Source organism: Rhinatrema bivittatum, chromosome 6 (assembly GCF_901001135.1).
Source record: "Rhinatrema bivittatum chromosome 6, aRhiBiv1.1, whole genome shotgun sequence".
Classification (NCBI taxonomy): Eukaryota; Metazoa; Chordata; class Amphibia; order Gymnophiona; family Rhinatrematidae; genus Rhinatrema; species Rhinatrema bivittatum.
Window position 1 is genome coordinate 202,705,964 of NC_042620.1, and position 20,511 is coordinate 202,726,474.

At 44.6% G+C, this 20,511-nt stretch overlaps 1 protein-coding gene across 6 annotated transcripts in view; it reads left to right on the top strand.

Annotated features, from left to right (window-relative positions):
* The window catches only part of UBE2F (ubiquitin conjugating enzyme E2 F (putative)), a 283,299-nt gene that overhangs the window by 223,145 nt on the left and 39,643 nt on the right, over positions 1-20,511 (top strand). For all 6 annotated transcript variants that reach the window (XM_029606415.1, XM_029606417.1, XM_029606414.1 and 3 more), the window contains one exon: positions 9,308-9,340. In XM_029606415.1, coding sequence (XP_029462275.1) covers positions 9,308-9,340 — 33 coding nt within the window. The remainder of the gene's footprint in view (positions 1-9,307; positions 9,341-20,511) is intronic.

The following is a 20,511-nucleotide window of genomic DNA, read 5'->3' on the forward strand; positions in this document are numbered from 1 at the left end:
TATCTGATAGCACCTGACAGTGCCCAGCAAGGAGGGCCCCCACACGTTTTCTCACCTCTCCTTCCACACCAGGAGACAACCTGCATGAAACCCTTTGCAGAGGTAAGTGACAATTACTGAATTGGCCTTGACAGGCTCGTGGCAATATGCAGTATGCATTACTGTTACTGAAGGGGGGCATTCACACATGTGGGTGTCAATCTGCAATACCGCTATCCAGTTCAGATGAGCCTGGCAACAATATGAAGTATTTTATAGTGATATTATTGTATTACCAAGTTTTGAACATGGGGGCCTCAAAGGTCTTTACAGCTAGATGCCTTCGATGCCGGCACCGATGCCGCCAAGGACATTTTCGATGCCCCCGGTGATTTCTTCGGGTTTCTCGGAGCCTCAACAGGGTCCTTCAGGTATCCAACCCCCTCAGGGTCCTACAGGTCAACAACCTGATCCTTATGACACCTGGGGTGATAATTCTTCCTTGGATACCGATGATTTACCTTCACCACCCTCTCCTGCTGAAAGCAGAAAGCGTTCTCCTCCCGAGGACCTCTCTTTCACAAATTTTGTGAAGGAAATGTCGGAATTGGTCCCTTTTCAGCTTCAATCGGAGCACCAAATGATGGAATTACTCCAATTTTTGGATGCCCCAAAAGTCATCACTTCCATTCCAATTCATCAGGTTTTTCTGGACCTTCTAAAAAAGAATTGGGAAACTCCTGGATCTGTTGCTCCAGTAAATAAAAAAGCTGACTCTACTTACCTGGTACAGTCAGCACCTGGCTTTCAAAAACCTCAGCTAGACCACCACTCTGTTGTGGTGGAGTCAGCACAAAAGAAAGCTAAAAGAATGAAGCCATACTCATCCATCCCTCCCACTAAGGGAGAGTAAGTTCCTAGATAGTATAGGCAGAAAAGTTTACCAAGGGGCCATGCTTATTTCTAAAATAGCTTCTTATCAGCTATACATGACCCAATATAACAGGGTCATTTTCAAGCAGATACAAGAATTTTCAGATACCTTACCAGAACAATTCCAACAACAACTTCAAACCCTAGTGCTTAAAGGGTTTGAAGCTGGAAAGCATGAAATACGAACATCTTATGACATATTCGATGCTTCCACTAGACTGTCTGCTACAGCCATCTCAGCAAGGCGCTGGGCTTGGCTTAAGTCTTCTGACCTGCGCCCGGAGGTTCAGGACAGGCTCTCCGACCTGCCCTGTTTAGGGGATAATTTGTTTGGTGAGCAAATTCAACAAATAGTTGCTGAATTAAAGGATCATCATGAGACCCTTAAGCAGCTCTCATCGATTTCTTCTGACTTCCCTTCTAAACAACCATTTAAGAAGGAACCTAAAAAGTCATTCTTCCGTCCACGGAAGTATTATCCCCCACACACCAAGTCCAGGCCGACGAGGCCGTATCAAAAGCTTCAGCCTCGCCAACCTCGAAAGCAAAAACCCACACCAGCTCCGCAACCAGGTCCTGCGTCGGGGTTTTGACTTTCAATTAGAGAGCAGATGCCTAATCCCTCTACCAAACATACCAGTTGGAGGTCGACTAAGTCACTTTATACAAAAATGGCATCATATCACTACAGATCATTGGGTGCTAGCGATCATTGCACAGGGTAACAATCTAAACTTTCTAACTCTTCCTGCGGACTCTCCGCCTCTAAAAGTGTGGAGACTTACCGACCACTCTGTTCTTCTAGAGCAGGAGGTATCTCTTCTCCTCCAGTCCAATGCTATAGAACCCGTTCCTCTTTCCCAATAAGGACTGGGGTTCTTTTCCAGGTACTTTCTGATCCCAAAAAAGTCAGGAGGACTTCGACCAATCCTGGACTTGCGGGCCCTCAACAAGTACCTTCACAGAGAAAAGTTCAAGATGGTAACCCTGGGCTCGCTTCTACCTCTGCTCTCTAGACCTCAAGGACGCTTATACCCACATTGCGATAACAGTCTCATCGCAAATACCTCTGATTTCTAGTAGGCCAAAACCACTATCAATACCGAGTGCTCCCATTTGGTCTGGCATCCGCACCGCGAGTTTTCACCAAATGTCTCGTAATGGTTGCAGCGTTCCTCAGGAAGGAAGGCGTCCATGTATACCCCTACTTGGACGACTGGTTGATCAGGGCCCCAACCCAGCAAATCACTTGGTCCTCCCTGACAATTCAAACGCTTATTTCGCTGGGATTTCTTGTCAATTACGAGAAATCCTACTTTCTCCCATCTCAAACCTTATCCTTCATTGGAGCAGACTTGGACACCTTACAGGCAAAAAGCCTTCCTTCCTCATCAACGTGTCCAAACCCTTGTGTCCCTAGCTTGCCAATTGCAGTCTCAACCTACAGCAACAGCTCGCCAATTCCTCATTCTGTTGGGACACATGGCCTCTTCAGTTTATGTGACACCAATGGCCCGTCTAGCCATGAGAGTCATGCAGTGGACTCTGAATTCACAATGGATACAAGCCACACAGCCTCTGTCGACCATTGTTCGCATCACCCATGCACTCCGTCTGTCTCTTGCCTGCTGGACAAATCGATCCAACCTCCTCCAAGGCTTGCCCTTTCATCCACCAGATCCTCAAATAATTCTCACCACCGACGCCTCCAACGTCGGCTGGGGAGCCCATGTAAACAATTTACAAACTCAAGGATTCTGGTCTCTAGAGGAAGCCAAACACCAGATAAATTTCCTGGAGCTTCGGGCAATCCGATACGCTCTCCGGGCTTTTCAAGATTGCCTATCAAATCACGTAATCTTGATTCAGACGGACAATCAGGTGGCCATGTGGTACATCAACAAGCAGGGAGGCACAGGCTCCTTCCTTCTCTGTCAGGAAACTGTGCAGATTTGGGCAGAAGCCCTCTCCCGTTCGATGTACCTCAGGGCCACCTACTTGCCGGGGGTAGAAAATGTCTTGGCAGACCGGCTAAGCCGTGTCTTCCAACCACACGAGTGGTCACTCAATCCCTTGGTAGCGACCTCTCTTTTCCAGTAATGGGGTTATCCACACATAGACCTCTTTGCGTCCCCTCAGAACCACAAAGTGGCCAATTACTGCTCTCTCATTCGGACTCAGCACTCTCGGCCCAGGGATGCATTCTTCCTCCCATGGTCAACAGGTTTGCTTTATGCATTCCCTCCACTTCCTCTTCTGTCGAAGACTCTTGTGAAGCTATGTCAGGACAAGGGAACCATGATCCTGATCGCACCTCAGTGGCCACGCCAAGTGTGGTTTCCCATACTCCAAGATCTCTCCATTCACAGGAGCATTCCCTTGGGAATGGACCCGCATCTGATCACTCAAAACGACGGATGCCTCCTCCATCCCAGTCTCCAAGCCTTGTCCCTGACGGCATGGATGTTGAAAGGTTAGTCCTTCAACCACTTAACTTATCGGATTCAGTTTCTCGTGTCCTCATCGCTTCACGAAAGCCTTCCACAAGAAAATCTTACTCCTATAAATGGAAAAGGTACACATCATGGTGCACTTCTCAGTCCCTTGATCCCCTTTCCTATCCAATTCCTAAATTTTTGGACCATCTTTGGCATTTGTCAGAATCAGGTCTAAAGACCTCTTCCATTAGAATTCATGTCAGTGCGGTAGCCGCCTTCCATAAAGGTATCGGGGGTGTCCCTATTTCAGTACAACCCCTTGTAACACGCTTTCTTAAAGGCTTGCTCCATTTGAAGCCACCTTTACGTCCTCCGGCCCCATCTTGGGACCTTAATCTGGTTCTTGGTCGCCTTATGAAACCACCTTTCAAACCTCTTCACTCCTGTGACCTTAAATATCTCACATGGAAAGTGATTTCCTTTTGGCTATCACTTCAGCTCGCAGGGTTAGTGAGTTGCAGGCCCTAGTTACCTACCCGCCTTACACTAAACTCCTGCAGGACCGGGCGGTACTCCGCACTCACCCTAAATTCTTACCTAAGGTAGTTTCTGGAGTTTCATATTAATCAATCCATCATACTACCTATTTTCTTTCCCAGGCCCCACTCCAACTCCGGGGAACAGACTCTGCATACCCTCGACTGTAAACGTGCTGTAGCTTTCTATCTAGACCGTACAGTTGCCCACAGAAAGAGTACTCAATTATTTGTCTCTTTCCATCCTAACAAGTTAGGGCAACCCGTGGGTAAGCAGGCTCTGTCCTCCTGGTTGGCGGACTGCATCTCTTTCTGCTATCAGCAAGCAGGCATTCCCTTTCAAGACCGTGTTAAGGCACACTCTGTGAGGGCCATGGCGACTTCAGTAGCTCACCTTCGATCGGTGCCACTTCCTGACATCTGCAAGGCTGCTACCTGGAGTTCTCTCCATACATTTGCAGCCCACTACTGTTTGGACAAAGCTGGAAGACAGGATTCCATCTTCGGCCAATCTGTCTTGCGTAACCTTTTTCCAACATGGCGTACCAACACCCTTCCGCCTACCCGGTGGGGTGCGGATGTCCTCTACCAAATTCCACCCCAGTTGTTGTGCCTGTTGCACGCCGTTGGGTACTTTTGGTGCACGTTCGGACATCCTCAGCTCGGTACTCACCCATTTGTGAGGACAACCATCCTGCTTGTCCTGTGAGAAAGCAAATGTTGCTTACCTGATGTAACAGGTGTTCTCACAGGACAACAGGATGTTAGTCCTCACGAAACCCGCCCGCCACACCGCGGTGTTGGGTTCGTTTTCTTATTTTATTTTTCGGCACTGCCTGTAGCTTTGAAACAAGACTGAAGGGGGGACCCCTGCTGGCTGCAGGGTTAGTGCCGTGCTGGGCATGCCCAGTAGGGGCCAGTCAAAGTTCCAGAAACTTTGACAGAAGTTTTCCGTGGTTGGGCTCCATCCTCGATGTCACCCATTTGTGAGGACTAACATCCTGCTGTCCTGTGAGAACACCTGTTACATCAGGTAAGCAACATTTGCTATATCAAAATGTATATTTTGTCTCCAGAGGCAAATAATACTGCTTTTACCTACTTGCTAAAAGTTTGCACATCTCTCTCTATTTGTAATCCAACTGGTAACTCATTCCAGCACACTGGGCCGTAAACCAAAAAATCATGAGTGCATAGTCTGCAATTTGTAGGCCCAAACCAAGGGAATCACAGTTGATGTTGCGGAGACTATAACTCAAGGGTATTTATTAACGAACATGGCGAACTGCCCTACAATAACTTATGCATGAAAACAATTTTAAATTTACTCTTAAGACCAACAGGTAGCCAATGAAAGTTACACATAACTGGAGTAAATTGGTCTGTGCAAGCGACTCCTGATAACATATAGGCTGCCGTGTGCTGAATCATTTGCAAAGCCTTTAAGTATTTTGGGGTCAACCCCATATATTGCAATAGTCTTACTGCCCATATAACAGCACCTGTAGAACAGATCTAAAAAGGTCATGAGGCAGCGGCTTTTTAATGGTTTAACAGTCTCAGCTTTTAAAACCCTGATTTTACTGCTTGGTTTACTTGAGCTTTTAATGAAAGGCTTGAGTCTAAAATGATTCCCAAGTTTCGGGCCAGATCTTCATATGTTGATCCAAGAATTGATACCTGCTCATATATGTCATTGTAATTCTTTTTTAATAGGTCTTTCTAACTATCAGCCACATAAACTGCAACTTATCCAACACATGGTAGCTTATTTAATTATCAACACTAAACTCACTGTTCATATTCATCCTATAAAGAAACTTCTTTGGCTCCTTATAGAATAAAGGATTAAGTTTATATTACTTTGTTTACTCCATCAGACTTTTCAAAACCATGCCTCTGGCTCTCTTTCTAGCCATACAACCCTAGTTGGCCACTGCAATCTTCTCAACAACTTTTGTTTAAGATCCCTGAGCATATAAATGTATTTGCAACTAAACAAAGAGCCTTTTCTTGTATAAGGCCTCTTTGTTGGAGTTCCTTACTGCATATGCTCAAGGAAGATGAGGATTTATCCACTATATTCTTAAACACTGTAAAACATGAGTAACTCCTGGGCGGGATGGATCCTGTAACTGACATCCAGGGGCACAAAGGAAGAAGAGATGGACCCTTTCTGCACACAGTTCTCTCAATTCTCCACGGATAGCAATTACACTCTGAGTTCCAGAATTCCCTGTGGGGGAGAACAGTAGTTCCAAGGCGCTCTTGCAGTAGTCCCCATACAAGCCCCTATCTGTTCTGATACCAGCAATAATAATAGTCACAGTCTCTTACATCCAAAAAGCACACTGAGAAGCAGTGTGGTTTCTGACTTATTTTACTGATAGTTGATTATATAACTGAAGAATATTTACAGCTTCATTTAGAGTTTAAAATAACATCAAATAAAAGAGCAAAAAGATTAATAAACCCATGACCTCACTCTTTTAGCAAAGTTTCTGAATTCCTCTGGAAGCACATAAGAACATAAGAAATTGCCATGCTGGATCAGACCAAGGGTTCATCAAACCCAGTATCCTGTTTCCAACAGAGGCCAAACCAGGCCACAAGAACCTGGCAATTACCCAAACACTAAGAAGATCCCATGCTACTGATGCAATTAAAAGCAGTAGCTATTCCCTAAGTAAACTTGATTAATAGTAGTTAATGGACTTCTCCTCCAAGAACTTATCCAAACCTTTTTTGAACCCAGCTATACTAACTGCACTAACCACATCCTCTGGCAACAAATTCCAGAGCTTTATTGTACATTGAGTGAAAAATAATTTTCTCCGATTAGTCTTAAATGTGCTACTTGCTAACTTCATGGAATGCCCCCTAGACCTTCTATTATTTGAAAGTGTAAATAACTGATTCATATCTACTTGTTCAGACCTCTCATGATCTTAAAGACCTCTATCATATCCCCCCCCCCCCCCAACTGTCTCTTCTCCAAGCTGAACAGCCCTCACCTCTTCAGCCTTTCCTCATAGGGGAGCTGTTCCATCCCCTTTATTGTTTTGGTTGCCCTTCTCTGTACCTTCTCCATCACAACTATATCTTTTTTGAGATGCGGCGACCAGAATTGTACACAGAATTTAAGGTGCAGACTCACCATGGAGCGATGTAGAGGCATTATGGCATTTTCCGTTTTTTTTTTTAACCATTCCCTTCCTAATAATTCCTAACATTCTATTTGCTTTTTTGACTGCTGCAGCACACTGACCAGACAATTTTAAAGTATTATCCACTATGATGCCTAGAAGCAGACTTCTTAACACTTGATCTCTTTCTTTTCCCAGTTACTCCAATTCCTCTGATTACTTATATTGACAATAATTCAATCCTCTCTTGAATTCCCAGTTTCTCATCACTGCGTTCTCCCCACTGTGGAGTGGTTAAAATAAAGTCCCAATATTTTATCAAAATGTAAGTCCCAATTCTCATACTTTTCATGAAGTTTTCTTAATTACTATAGGTTTCCTTAAGAAGTTCCAGATGGGACACTCTCCTCTCGTATGTAACACACCAGAATCAGCAGCAAACACAGAAACAATATTTCAAAAATACCTTTGGATTTTTCCTTCCTCTGCTAAAGGTAATGATGCAGCCCTCCCCATTACTTTACCAGTCTTCACCTTTCTTTAGAAAGAAAGACAACTTTTATCCAGTGGCTTGGATGCTGACTTCTGGGTACCAAGGACACATAGCTCCAAAGAAAAAAAGTCTTTAACTCCAATTAAATGATAATTAAACAAAATAGACAGGAAAGGTAAAAAAAAAAAAAAATAGGATCCTTTAAAGTTGAAATCCTCTACATCGAGTTACTAGACAGATCCATCCTCTGAAAGAGTGATGGCGGTCTGCCAGAATCCTTCCCTAACACTTAATCTGAGCTTGCACAGGAATGCCCAAATTCACTGTGAAGGGGTACCAAGGCTGTCACAGGAAAAAGTCTCCAAAAATAGGATTACCAGAGCAAAATAAAATCAGACTGGGACAAATTGGCAGGCAGACCCTCAAGGGAAAACCAGACTTCTCTCCCTTCAAAATTTGGAAAATATAAAGAGCCAGGAGACAGGGAGCTCATGTCCTCTTGAAAAGCTAACTAAAATTCCACGAGAAGTGATGGTGTTTGAGGATGATAAACAGCTAGCACACACCATCTACAGCTCCCACAGGGGGGAGCAAAACTCAAACCTCTTTTTAACTAATATTCTTTGAACCTCCCCATGCTTTTTAGTAGTTTCTTTTATTAAGGGAAACCAGAGGTTCCCTAAACATGGTTATTTATTTATTTTATTTTATTATTTTAAAATCTTTTGTATACCGCCATTCAATAAATATCATCGTGATTTACATGGAAACCATACAAAGTAATGAGCATACATTGCATGTAAAAACATAAAGTGGTACAATTAAAAATGAAAAAGAAAAAGTAAAATAAATAAAAATAAAACATATCTGATCAAATATCACATTACTTCTCATTTGGCCTTTGAATGATTGATTGTAAAATTGTGTTTGTATTTGATTAATGTGATTAAATGTTTTATTATTTTTTTTCTTTCTCTGTACTACTTTGTAACCTCTTGGGAGAGGAAATCATTAAATTTGAAATAATAGCATTTATTATGCATAATCTATATCTATAAAGCCCATATCACCTTCAGCTCTTGGAAATTACCAAGTACACCAGTTCTTATAGATTACATACTAGGCATGAGGAAGTTTATTGTTCTTACATTCAACTGACTTAAGATCTTTATCTTGCCAGTCTATATTTCAACAACTATAGAAGAATGCAAGAATTGCAAATTGACAACTTGTAACTTTATTTTATGTTGTGTTTAGTGTAATGATTTTAGCACTGAAGCTGGTAAATGGATATTGGTCATCTTTTCATATTCAGATACATCTGTACATTTGTTAAATAATTATTTGTGGGAGAGTTTGGGGAACATTATCTTTTTTCATAACTTGACTCAATTACACAATGTCTAAAGGTTTGGGGTTGGTTTTTTTTGCACAGAAATGTACTTATTTTACTTGTTATGCAATTCATATAATACTTGTACAGTTTTCTAGACCAGGGGTGCTCAAACTGGTCCTATGGGCCCCAGAGCCAGTTGGGTTTTCAGGATATCCCTAATGAATATGCATGAGATTTATTTGCATGCACTACCTCCTGTGTATGTAAATATTTCTCTTGCATAATCATTTGAAATATCCTGAAAACCCAATGGGCTTAGGGGGTCCTGTAGAACCGGTTTGAACAACCCTGCTCTAGACTGACTGAAGAGTAACTGGCATTCCTATTTAGAATGTATATGTATATTAGAGAAAATGTCATTGAACCTGTTTATTTTTTCTTTGCAGGATGTTGTCTGGGGATTAAACTCTTTGTTTACAGTAAGTACTGTAATATAATAAGACTGTCTTACTGCAGAGATAGACATGTAGCTTTAGCCAAATTTCAGCATCCTTCCATCTTGAAAAAATGACAAGTATTTGTGACAGATGTATTGAGGAACATTTAATCCTTGTATGAAACCCATTTCATGTTAAAGATCAGAACAGATAAAGTTTTGGGAAAGGAAATATCATATTGCCTGAATTAAAAAAAAAAAACATTTCTATTGTCACATCACCTATATCTCAGTGTAAGCAAAGCAATGTGGGAGTTGAAATAAACCATAACACCTGACAAGTTGCTGCCTATGCTCTGCATGACCCACTGACAGTTTCTGGAAAACGCTGCTCAGAGCCAGCCACTTGCCAGCAACTTTATTCCAGACAATGTTCACTTCACATTTAGAAATGTCAGTTCCTTTCCTGAGACACCAGGATTTCCCCAGTAAGATACTTTGGTCAACAGCTGTAGGCCAGACCAATTTTCTATGACCATATAGAATCTCTTTCTCAACTGTACCTATTTGCAATTCAAAATCCTTAACCTTAGGCTGTGGACATCTCTCCATCTGGGTCTGGGTGAGTCCTTTTCTGCTGGTTCTCCACCTTGGCTGTACTTGAAGGAAGTGCTCTTTCACTTAAGCTCTCTGAACCACACGGGAGATTTTTAAAATTAGCTCAGCTGTGCCTCCTGATTATTAGCACAGCTTTGTGTAGCTGCTGCTGTCACCCTAATTGGTTCTCTTCCAAAGCTCTACAAACTACATTTCCCAGCGACCCTATACATCCTGTTTCTTCTGACTTTCCAATCCCTTAGCCAACTATGGTTCACTTTTTCTTCCCCCCTTGAAGCAGTGTTGCCCCAGACCTCCTTTCAGAGCTCCCTTTGCCCTCTAGAATCTCTGTCTTGTCTCTCCAAGCAATCTTAGCGTGTGTGACACCCTTGTTTCATCACATATCGGAAAGTACAACAAAAATACCAAATCAAGTAAACATAGCAAAAAGATTCCAAGTGATAGATAAACAAATCAGAGAAAAATAAGTAGCTTAGACTTTCTTGCAAAATAGAAAATTATAGCAGATAAAAACAAAAATGGCCTATCCAGTCTGCCCAGCTGAGATTCATCCAATTTGCATAGATGTGCATATAAATTCCTATCTGGAACCTAACCCCAAGTGCCCCCATTGCATGTTTTTTATCTGATCTCTTAACCCTTTAACATCTCTGCTCTCTATATCTGTGCCAACATATCCAAAATCTGTTATAGTGACAGCCTCCACCACCTCCACTAGTAGACCTTTTTAAGCCTTGCCATCTTCAGTTTTCCTCCTTACAAGACCAATATATAAGCCAATACCTAGACCCCTTTCTGTCTTATTACCATGTTTTCTAATAATCCATATAGCCACCAAGGTTAGAAAGGCTCTTATAAAAATAAATATCCTGCCCTCCCACGCTCTCTGAAGTTTATGGAGGGGAATGGGAGGATTGTTTTGTTGTGACCCAGCAGTTTCCTTCTGTTTCTTTGTTCTTCCAACTTAATCAGAACTAGGTCTGGGATATAGCACCATGGGCCTTTATTCACCACTACATGGGAATTGTTTCTCCTATTTTATCTTCCCAATTTTTTAGTTAGTCATTGCATAAGAAGTTGCCATACTGAGTCAGACCGAGGGTCCATCAAACCCAGCATTCTATTTCAATAGTGGCCCATCCAGGATGCAAGTACTTGGCAAGTTCCTAAAGAGTAAATAAATCCCATACTACTAATGCCAGTAATAAGCAGTGTCTATTCCCTGTCGGTTTGACTAATAGCAGTTTATAGACTTCTCCTCCAGAAATTTGTCCAAAACATTTTTAAACTCAGCTACGCTAACTGCCTTAACTGCATCCTCTGGCAATGAAATCCAGAGCATAATTGTAAATGAGTGAAAAAAAAGTTTTTCCAATTTGTTTTAAATGTGGTGCTTGCTGTCTTCATAGAGAGCACTCTAGTCTTTGTAGAATCTGAAAGAGTAAATAACTGATTCACATTTACCCGTTCTAGTCCTCTCATGATTTTATAGACCTCTGTCATATCCCTCCTCAGCTGTCTCTTCTCCAGCCCTAACCTCTTTAGCCATTCCTCATAGGAGGAACATTCCATCCCCTTTATCATTTTGGTTGCTTTTCTATGTACCTTTTCTAGTGCAACTATATCTCTTATGAGATGCGGCAACCAGAATTTCACACAGTATTCTCTCACTATGGAGCGATAGAGAGGTATTATGACATTTTCTCACAGGACAAGCAGGATGGTTGTCCTCACAAATGGGTGACATCGAGGATGGAGCCCACCACGGAAAACCTCTGTCAAAGTTCAAACAGAACCTTGACTGGCCCCCACTGGGCATGCCCAGCAAGGCACCGACCCTGCAGCCAGCAGGGGTCTCCCTTCAGTCTTCTTTTTTCCGCGCAGCAGTTGCCACGCGGTGAAAGGAGCTCTCTAACCACGTTCCTGACAGGAATTCGGTATTTTTCTATCCGAAGAAAATTTGCCCCTCAGGGGTCTCCCTTCGACAAATTTTTGTCACTTTCGCGGAAACCGGTAAGTTTTTTCCCTTTTTTAATCGGCGGCCGTCGATTTTGGCCCTTGAGGCCTGTGGGAACTTACTGAGCCCGCGCCTAAATTTGGCCTTAAGCCATGGCGACGGGGTTCCGTCGATGTCCGGATTGTACCCGGACTATGTCCATCACTGACCCCCATAGGGTTTGTGTTTTATGTTTGGGTAGTGAGCATGATGTCCTGACTTGCACCAAATGTGCCTTAATGACACCTAAGGGTCGCAAGGCCAGGATGGAGAAGATGGGGCTCCTCTTCCATGCACCCACCCCAACGCCATCGATAGCATCGACGTCATCGGAACCGGCACCGTCGAAGTTGCACCACCATCGCCAACCCGCCGGTGACCGTCCACCATCGATGACTTCTCGGCCGTCGACTCCTGTCCCCTCCCCGGATGACCGAGGAGATCGGAAGGATAAGCATCGCCATCGACGGCACAAGTCTCGGCCCGTCGAGGATCCGCAACCATCGACCTCTGAACAGGCCGAGCCACCGAAGAAAAAGCCTCGGTCGGACCTGGCACCGTCCACGTCTCGTTCGCAGGCACCGAGGAAACCCTCACCCTCCCGGGGTGCGGGGGCCGTGATCCCACCGGTTACGGTGGTCCCTCCGGCCCTGCCTCAGCCTCCCTCTCCCGTCGAGCCGGGTATGCTTACCCCTGGTCTCCGGGCAGAACTGGACCGGCTGGTCCAGGAGGCCATCGAGAATGCGATGCGAAGATTCCAGCCTCCACCGGCACCGCCTCCGGCACCGATTCCGGCACCGCCTCAGGCACCGACCTCAGCACCGACTCTGCCACCGAGGATGGAACCGACCACCGAGCCTATAGTGGAAGCGTTGGCACCGATACTAAATCGTATGGAGGCACTTATGCGCGCCCTTCCATCGGTGATTTCATTAGCACCGACTACACCATCATCTCCGGAAGGACATTCATCGACAGGAGAAACACCGTTCCGGATTCCTCCGTCCGGTGTCGTTCCATCGGTGCCTTCACATACCTTTCCACCGATTTATCCTTCGGCTCCATCGATTCCAAGATCGGCACCGATTCCATCGGTGGCCCCGAAGCCCTCGATGCCGTTCACTGTTCCGCTTGCAGCACCGGTTCCATCGATGCCTTTGGATCCTCTACCAGGTCCTTCAGGACAGCAAACCTTACATGATCCTTATGATACCTGGGGTGATGATTCATCTTCAGATACAGATTTACCATCCCCACCATCTCCTACAGAGAGTAGAAAACGATCTCCTCCTGAAGATCTCTCCTTTATAAATTTTGTAAAGGAGATGTCAGAAGTTGTGCCTTTTCAGCTGCAATCTGAGACCGATGACAGGCACCAAATGATGGAGCTGCTCCAATTTCTGGATGCCCCCAAGATCATCGCTTCCATCCCCATTCACCAAGTATTTCTGGATCTTTTAAAGAAAAACTGGGAATCACCTTCATCTGTGTCACCAGTCAATAAAAAAGCTGACTCAACCTACCTCGTTCAGTCAGCACCAGGATTTCAGAAGTCTCAACTGGATCATCGCTCTGTTGTAGTTGAGTCTGCGCAAAAGAAAGCCAAGCGTTTAAAGCCACACTCTTCCACTCCCCCTATCAAGGACAACCAATTTCTTGATAGTGTGGGAAGGAAAGTGTATCATGGGGCTATGTTGATATCTCGTATAGCTTCATACCAACTTTATATGACTCAGTACAACAGAGCTATCCTTAAACAAATGCAGGACTACGCTGACACCTTACCGGACCAATACCAGCCACAGCTTCAAGCCCTCCTTCACAAAGGATTTGAAGCTGGGAAGCACGAGATCCGAACGGCCTACGATATCTTCGATGCTTCCACGAAAGTCTCAGCTACTGCCATCTCAGCCAGACGTTTGGCTTGGTTAAAATCATCCAACCTTCGCCCAGAGGTTCAGGATCGTCTAGCCGATTTACCCTGCTTAGGGGATAATCTGTTCGGAGAACAGATTCAACAAATTGTGGCGGAATTGAAGGATCACCACGAGACGTTGAAACAACTTTCGTCTGTTCCATCTGAGGTATCCTCCAAACCACCACCTAAGAAGGACTCCAAAAAGTCATTCTTTCGGCCACGTCGTTATTACCCTCCGTCGACTAGGCCTCGTCCGGCTCGATCCTCCACCAGACCTCAGCCACGCCAACCTCGGAAACAAAGACCTGCTGTAGCCCCACCCCCCGGGCCTGCGGCAGGCCTTTGACTTCCCGACTCGGAGCACATGCCATATCCCACTCCCCCACATCCCTGTAGGGGGTCGTCTGTGCCACTTTCTACAGCATTGGATACGGATTACCTCAGACCAGTGGGTACTGGCGATTATCGCACAGGGTTACCACCTCAATTTCATAACTCTTCCGGCAGACTCCCCGCCGCTTCAAGCGTGGAGTCTATCCAGCCATTTGGCTCAATTACAACAGGAAGTATCTCTTCTTCTGCAATCAAATGCTATAGAACTCGTTCCTCCCTCTCAACGAGGCAAGGGATTCTATTCCAGATACTTCCTAATTCCAAAGAAATCAGGAGGGCTACGTCCAATTTTAGACCTTCGAGCCCTCAACAAGTACCTTCAAAAAGAAAAATTCAAGATGGTAACCCTGGGCACGTTACTCCCTCTGCTGCAGAAAGGGGATTGGCTATGCTCCCTCGACCTCAAGGAAGCTTATACCCATATTGCGATAACACAATCCCATCGCAAATATCTGCGGTTTCTCGTAGGCCGCGACCATTATCAATACCGAGTACTGCCTTTCGGTCTGGCATCTGCTCCACGGGTCTTCACCAAATGCCTCGTAGTTGTAGCAGCATTCCTCAGGAAGGAAGGTGTCCACGTATACCCCTATCTGGACGACTGGCTGATCAGGGCCTCCACCCCTCAGATTGCCCGGTCCTCCCTACAATTGACAATCAACACACTCCTTTCCTTAGGGTTTCTTGTCAATTACGAGAAATCTTGCTTCGTCCCATCTCAAACCTTATCTTTCATTGGGGCAGACTTGGACACCTTACAGACAAAGGCCTACCTTCCGCTACAACGGGTCCAAACTCTCATGTCCCTAGCTCACCAGCTCCAGTCTCAAGACACTGCCACAGCTCGCCAATTCCTAGTTCTCCTAGGACACATGGCATCCTCGGTTCAAGTCACTCCCATGACCAGACTAGCCATGAGGGTAACACAATGGACTCTACGACAACAATGGATTCAAGCTTTTCAGCCTCTGTCCTCCATAATCACAGTCACACAAGCGCTGCGCCTATCCTTAACTTGGTGGACGACTCAGGTCAACCTCCTTCAGGGCTTACCCTTTCTTCCACCGGATCCGCAAGTTATCCTAACCACCGACGCTTCCCACATCGGTTGGGGGGCCCATGTGGACAATTTTCAAACCCAAGGGTTATGGTCCAACGAGGAAGCCGAACACCAGATCAATTTCCTGGAACTTCGAGCAATCCGCTATGCGCTCCGCACTTTCAAAGATCATCTCTTTCATCAGATAATCTTAATCCAGACGGACAACCAAGTGGCCATGTGGTACATAAACAAGCAGGGAGGCACAGGCTCCTTCCTTCTGTGTCAGGAAGCTGCGCAGATCTGGGCGGAAGCCCTCTCCCACTCTATGTACCTCAGGGCCACTTACCTGCCGGGAGTAGACAATGTATTGGCAGACCGGCTGAGCCGTGTCTTCCGACCGCACGAGTGGTCACTCGATCCTCTGGTAGCGACCTCTCTGTTTCACAAGTGGGGTTCTCCCCGCATAGACCTCTTTGCGTCCCCTCAGAACCACAAAGTGGACGATTACTGCTCTCTCATTCGGAGCCAGAACTCTCGGCCGAGGGATGCATTCTCCCTCAAGTGGACAACCGGTCTGCTCTATGCATTCCCTCCACTTCCTCTTGTGTCAAAGACTCTCGTGAAGCTACGCCAGGACGGAGGAACCATGATCCTGATAGCACCTTACTGGCCACGCCAAGTATGGTTTCCAATACTCCAGGATCTCTCCATCCGCAGGCACATTCCTCTGGGAAAGGACCCGCATCTGCTCACTCAAAACGACGGATGCCTCCTCCATCCCAACCTCCAAGCCTTGTCCCTGACGGCATGGATGTTGAAAGGTTAGTCCTTCAGCCTTTCAACCTTTCAGATTCCGTTTCTCGAGTCCTGATAGCTTCACGAAAGCCTTCCACAAGAAAGTCTTACTCATACAAATGGAAAAGGTACACATCATGGTGCACTTCTCAGTCCCTTGATCCCCTTTCCTGTCCAATTTCCAAATTCTTGGACTATTTATGGCATCTCTCTGAATCAGGTCTTAAAACCTCTTCCATTAGGATGCATGTCAGTGCGGTAGCCGCCTTCCATAAAGGTGTACAGGGTGTCCCTATTTCAGTACAACCCCTAGTAACACGTTTTCTTAAGGCTTGCTCCATCTGAAGCCACCCTTACGGCCTCCGGCCCCATCCTGGGACCTTAATCTGGTTCTTGGTCGTCTAATGAAACCTCCTTTCGAACCTCTGCACTCCTGTGAGTTAAAGTATCTCACATGGAAAGTGTTATTCCTTTTGGCTATCACTTCAGCTCGCAGGGTTAGTGAATTACAGGCCCTAGTTACCTATCCGCCTTACACTAAACTCCTGCAGGACCGGGCGGTACTCCGCACTCACCCTAAATTTTTACCTAAGGTAGTTTCTGAGTTTCATATCAATCAATCCATCATACTACCTATCTTTTTTCCCAGGCCCCACTCCAACTCTGGAGAACAGACCCTGCATACCCTAGACTGTAAACGAGCTCTAGCCTTTTACCTAGACCGTACAGTTTCTCACAGGAAGAGCACTCAATTATTCGTCTCTTTCCATCCTAACAAGTTAGGACAACCTGTGGGTAAGCAGGCTCTTTCCTCCTGGTTGGCGGACTGCATTTCTTTCTGCTATGAGCAGGCTGGCATTCCTTTCCAAGACCGTGTCAAAGCACACTCTGTGAGGGCCATGGCTACGTCAGTGGCACACCTTCGATCGGTGCCGCTTCCTGACATCTGCAGGGCTGCAACCTGGAGTTCTCTCCATACCTTTGCAGCCCACTATTGTTTGGACAAAGCTGGAAGACAGGACTCCATCTTCGGCCAATCTGTCTTGCGTAACCTTTTTCCAACCTGATGTACCAACACCCTTCCACCTTCCCGGTAGGGTGCGGATGCCCTTTCCCAAATTCCACCCCACTTGTACTGCCTGTTGCACGTCGTTGGGTGCATTTGGTGCAAGTCAGGACATCCTCAGCTCGGTACTCACCCATTTGTGAGGACAACCATCCTGCTTGTCCTGTGAGAAAGCAAATGTTGCTTACCTGATGTAACAGGTGTTCTCACAGGACAGCAGGATGTTAGTCCTCACGAAACCCGCCCGCCACCCCGCGGTGTTGGGTTCGTTTTGTTTTTACTTTCTAGGCACTGCCTGTAGCTTTGAAAATCAGACTGAAGGGAGACCCCTGCTGGCTGCAGGGTCGGTGCCTTGCTGGGCATGCCCAGTGGGGGCCAGTCAAGGTTCTGTTTGAACTTTGACAGAGGTTTTCCGTGGTGGGCTCCATCCTCGATGTCACCCATTTGTGAGGACTAACATCCTGCTGTCCTGTGAGAACACCTGTTACATCAGGTAAGCAACATTTGCTTTCTGTTTTATTCACCATTCCTTTGCTAATATTTCCTAACATTCCGTTTGCTTTTTTGACCCTTGAAGCACACTGAGCTGATGATTTCAAAGTATTGTCCACTATGATTTTAGATCTTTTTCCTGGGTGGTAACTGCTAATATGGAACTTAACATCTTTAAACTACAACATGGGTTATTTTTCCCTATGTGCATCACTTTGTATTTGTCCACATTAAATGGCAGTGAAGGTCTTGGGCCATTTCAATGACCCAGAGCTCCTTCCAGGACTCTGCAATCACAGGTAATAAATCCAGCATGAGTGTCATCCTTAAGTAATGACCATGGTTCTCTCCCCCTCAGGGGCTGTGAACACTGTGTCAGTAGCATCCCCAGCCCAGGACCTTCCACGTGGTAGTACACAACACTAACCAAGTGAGGTGGACTGGTTTAGAAACTGGTTGAATGATAGTCAAAGGGTAATGGTAAATGGCATTCACCCTGGGGAGAAAAATATCATTAGTGAATTGCTTCAGGGATTGGTCCTGGGGCTGGTTCTGTTCAGTATCCTTGTGAGGGACATCATGGAGGGGTTAGAAAGAAAAGTTTTCTAGTTTACAGATGAGACAGAGATCTGCAACAGAGTGAACACCACTGAGGAAATAGAATAAGAAGTGATCTAAACAAAGCTTGAGAAGTGGTCAAATGCTTGGCAGTTAAGATTTAGTGTGAAAATTGCAGAATCATACATTTGGGGTGCATAAATCTGAGGGAGTGTTACACATTGGGAGATGAAGAGCTGTTGTATACTCACCTGAAGAGAAAACTCAGTGATAGTGCCTGATCTCAAAATAGTGAAAGAGTGTGATAAGTGGTGGCCAGAACCAGGAGGATGCTTGGTTGTATAGAGAGTGAGGGGAAGTGAGATTGTGTTATACTGTGATGGTATGAAGAGATGTGGAGTTACAATAATATAAGGAGAGGTTGAAATGAGAAGGCGCTGAGTGACGGAGAAAAGAATATGTGAGGTTGGCACAGCCCGTTTCACGGAGGAAATTTGAAATCTTGTGATATTTCCCATTGAGGATTATCGTGGAATTATATAATCCTTGTTATTCCTAGAAACCATTACAGATTGGTGTGTGGGTACCGATGAGTAGTGGAAGGTTCAGTACAACGGAGAATTAGAGCTCCCATGTGAGAGGGATCGTAAGAGAAAATTGTGTCAAGATTAACCCCTGAGGAAGCTTAATTGCGAAACAAGGTCCTTGTCGGGGACTGACTATACAACATATATTGAATACGGTGGGAGCGTTAACAATTGTTGAAGAATTCAAGAAATGTACTAAAGAGAGATAATGATGCTGGATATGTATAGCAACATTGTATGAAGGCTCATTTATCTGTAATTCATGTACTGTATCTGCTTTATGTTAAATATGTTTATGGGAAAAGTGCAATATGGTGGGTAATTTTAAGTAATAGTATGAATGGTGTGAGTGAATGGGTAGTATGTATTTTATGGGATTGTGTGTTATATATATTTATGGAAAAATTGGAAGTTTTGGGGTATCCACACAATGTTAAAAATTGAATAAAAATTAAAAGAAAATTAAAAAAACTGTATAAGTATATACATTATTCTTACTATATATGCTCTTGATGGAATGATGTTTAAGTTATATGTTAATATTGTTTGGTAATTAATTATATGAGGTTCTAAGAAAGTTTTTTGACTTATTAAATAATTATAATCAAGGAATAGATTATGTCTTATACAACAAAGAACTTAATGAAAATAACCAGATTTTTTAAAGTTTTCTGAACTCGACGTAAACAGTGGTGAGCCTCTAATCAAATGGCATAGAGTCTAAAGTTGTGATGCGGCCACAGAAAAGGACTTTGCTACAGTCCTAGCCAGGCATATCTCCTCTACCAATAGAACAATCAATCATGCTTCTGGATTCAATTTCAGTGCCCTACTGGGCATATACCTATTCAATCTAGATTGAAGATATTGTGATACCAAGCCCCAAAGGGCTTTAAAGGTCAGTTAAGATATTAAAACTGAACTGAATCTTTAATGGAAGCCACTGTATTTCTCTTAACGGAAGAAATACTTTTCCAACATAGGATTTTAAAAATAACCATTGCAGCAGGATTTTGAATTAGCTGCACTTTATAAATCATTATTCCCTAGATTCATCAAAATGCGTTAATGCATTGATAACGCCCACATTAAGAAAAAAGGGGCATGTTTAGGGAAATTTTAGAATTACCGCATCATGTGGTAACTTACCGCTTCGCATCGGTACTATCATGTGATGCGATAAACTTAGCACACCCTGCGATAATCCCTATTTTTCACATCTTGAGAGAGAGTGACTATCTACAAGACCCTCATAATAGTGAAGTATTTATATCTCTATAGGAGGGCCATCTAATAGGTCGAGGTGAGGTATTAGTGGTGGTTTAGGGGCCAGTTTCTCATGTAGAGTGAGATGTACGAACAGCACAGTACACCTAGGTGAAGATTTGACATCATTTGGAGTGAGGAAAGTCTCACAAAGATGAAATTTTGTACTATGTTATCTCACCCTAGCTTGAACCCTAAACCACCACCGACACCTCACCTCGACCTATTTAGATGGCCCTCCTATAGAGATATAAATAGGTGCACACAGTGAGGCCCTCCCCAGAGGCGCTCGCTCGCTCTCTCTCTCTCCTCCCCCTCTCCCAAGCCCAGAAATGGCCAAAATGCAATTCCAAAAATGTATCACGAATTGATTATGGCCATTTCGGGCATATCAAACAGCCTAACGCCAGGAAAAAAGGTGGTGTTATTTCCGGCGTTAAAACCATGCAATAGCATGCGTTATGCTACCACACTGTGCAATAT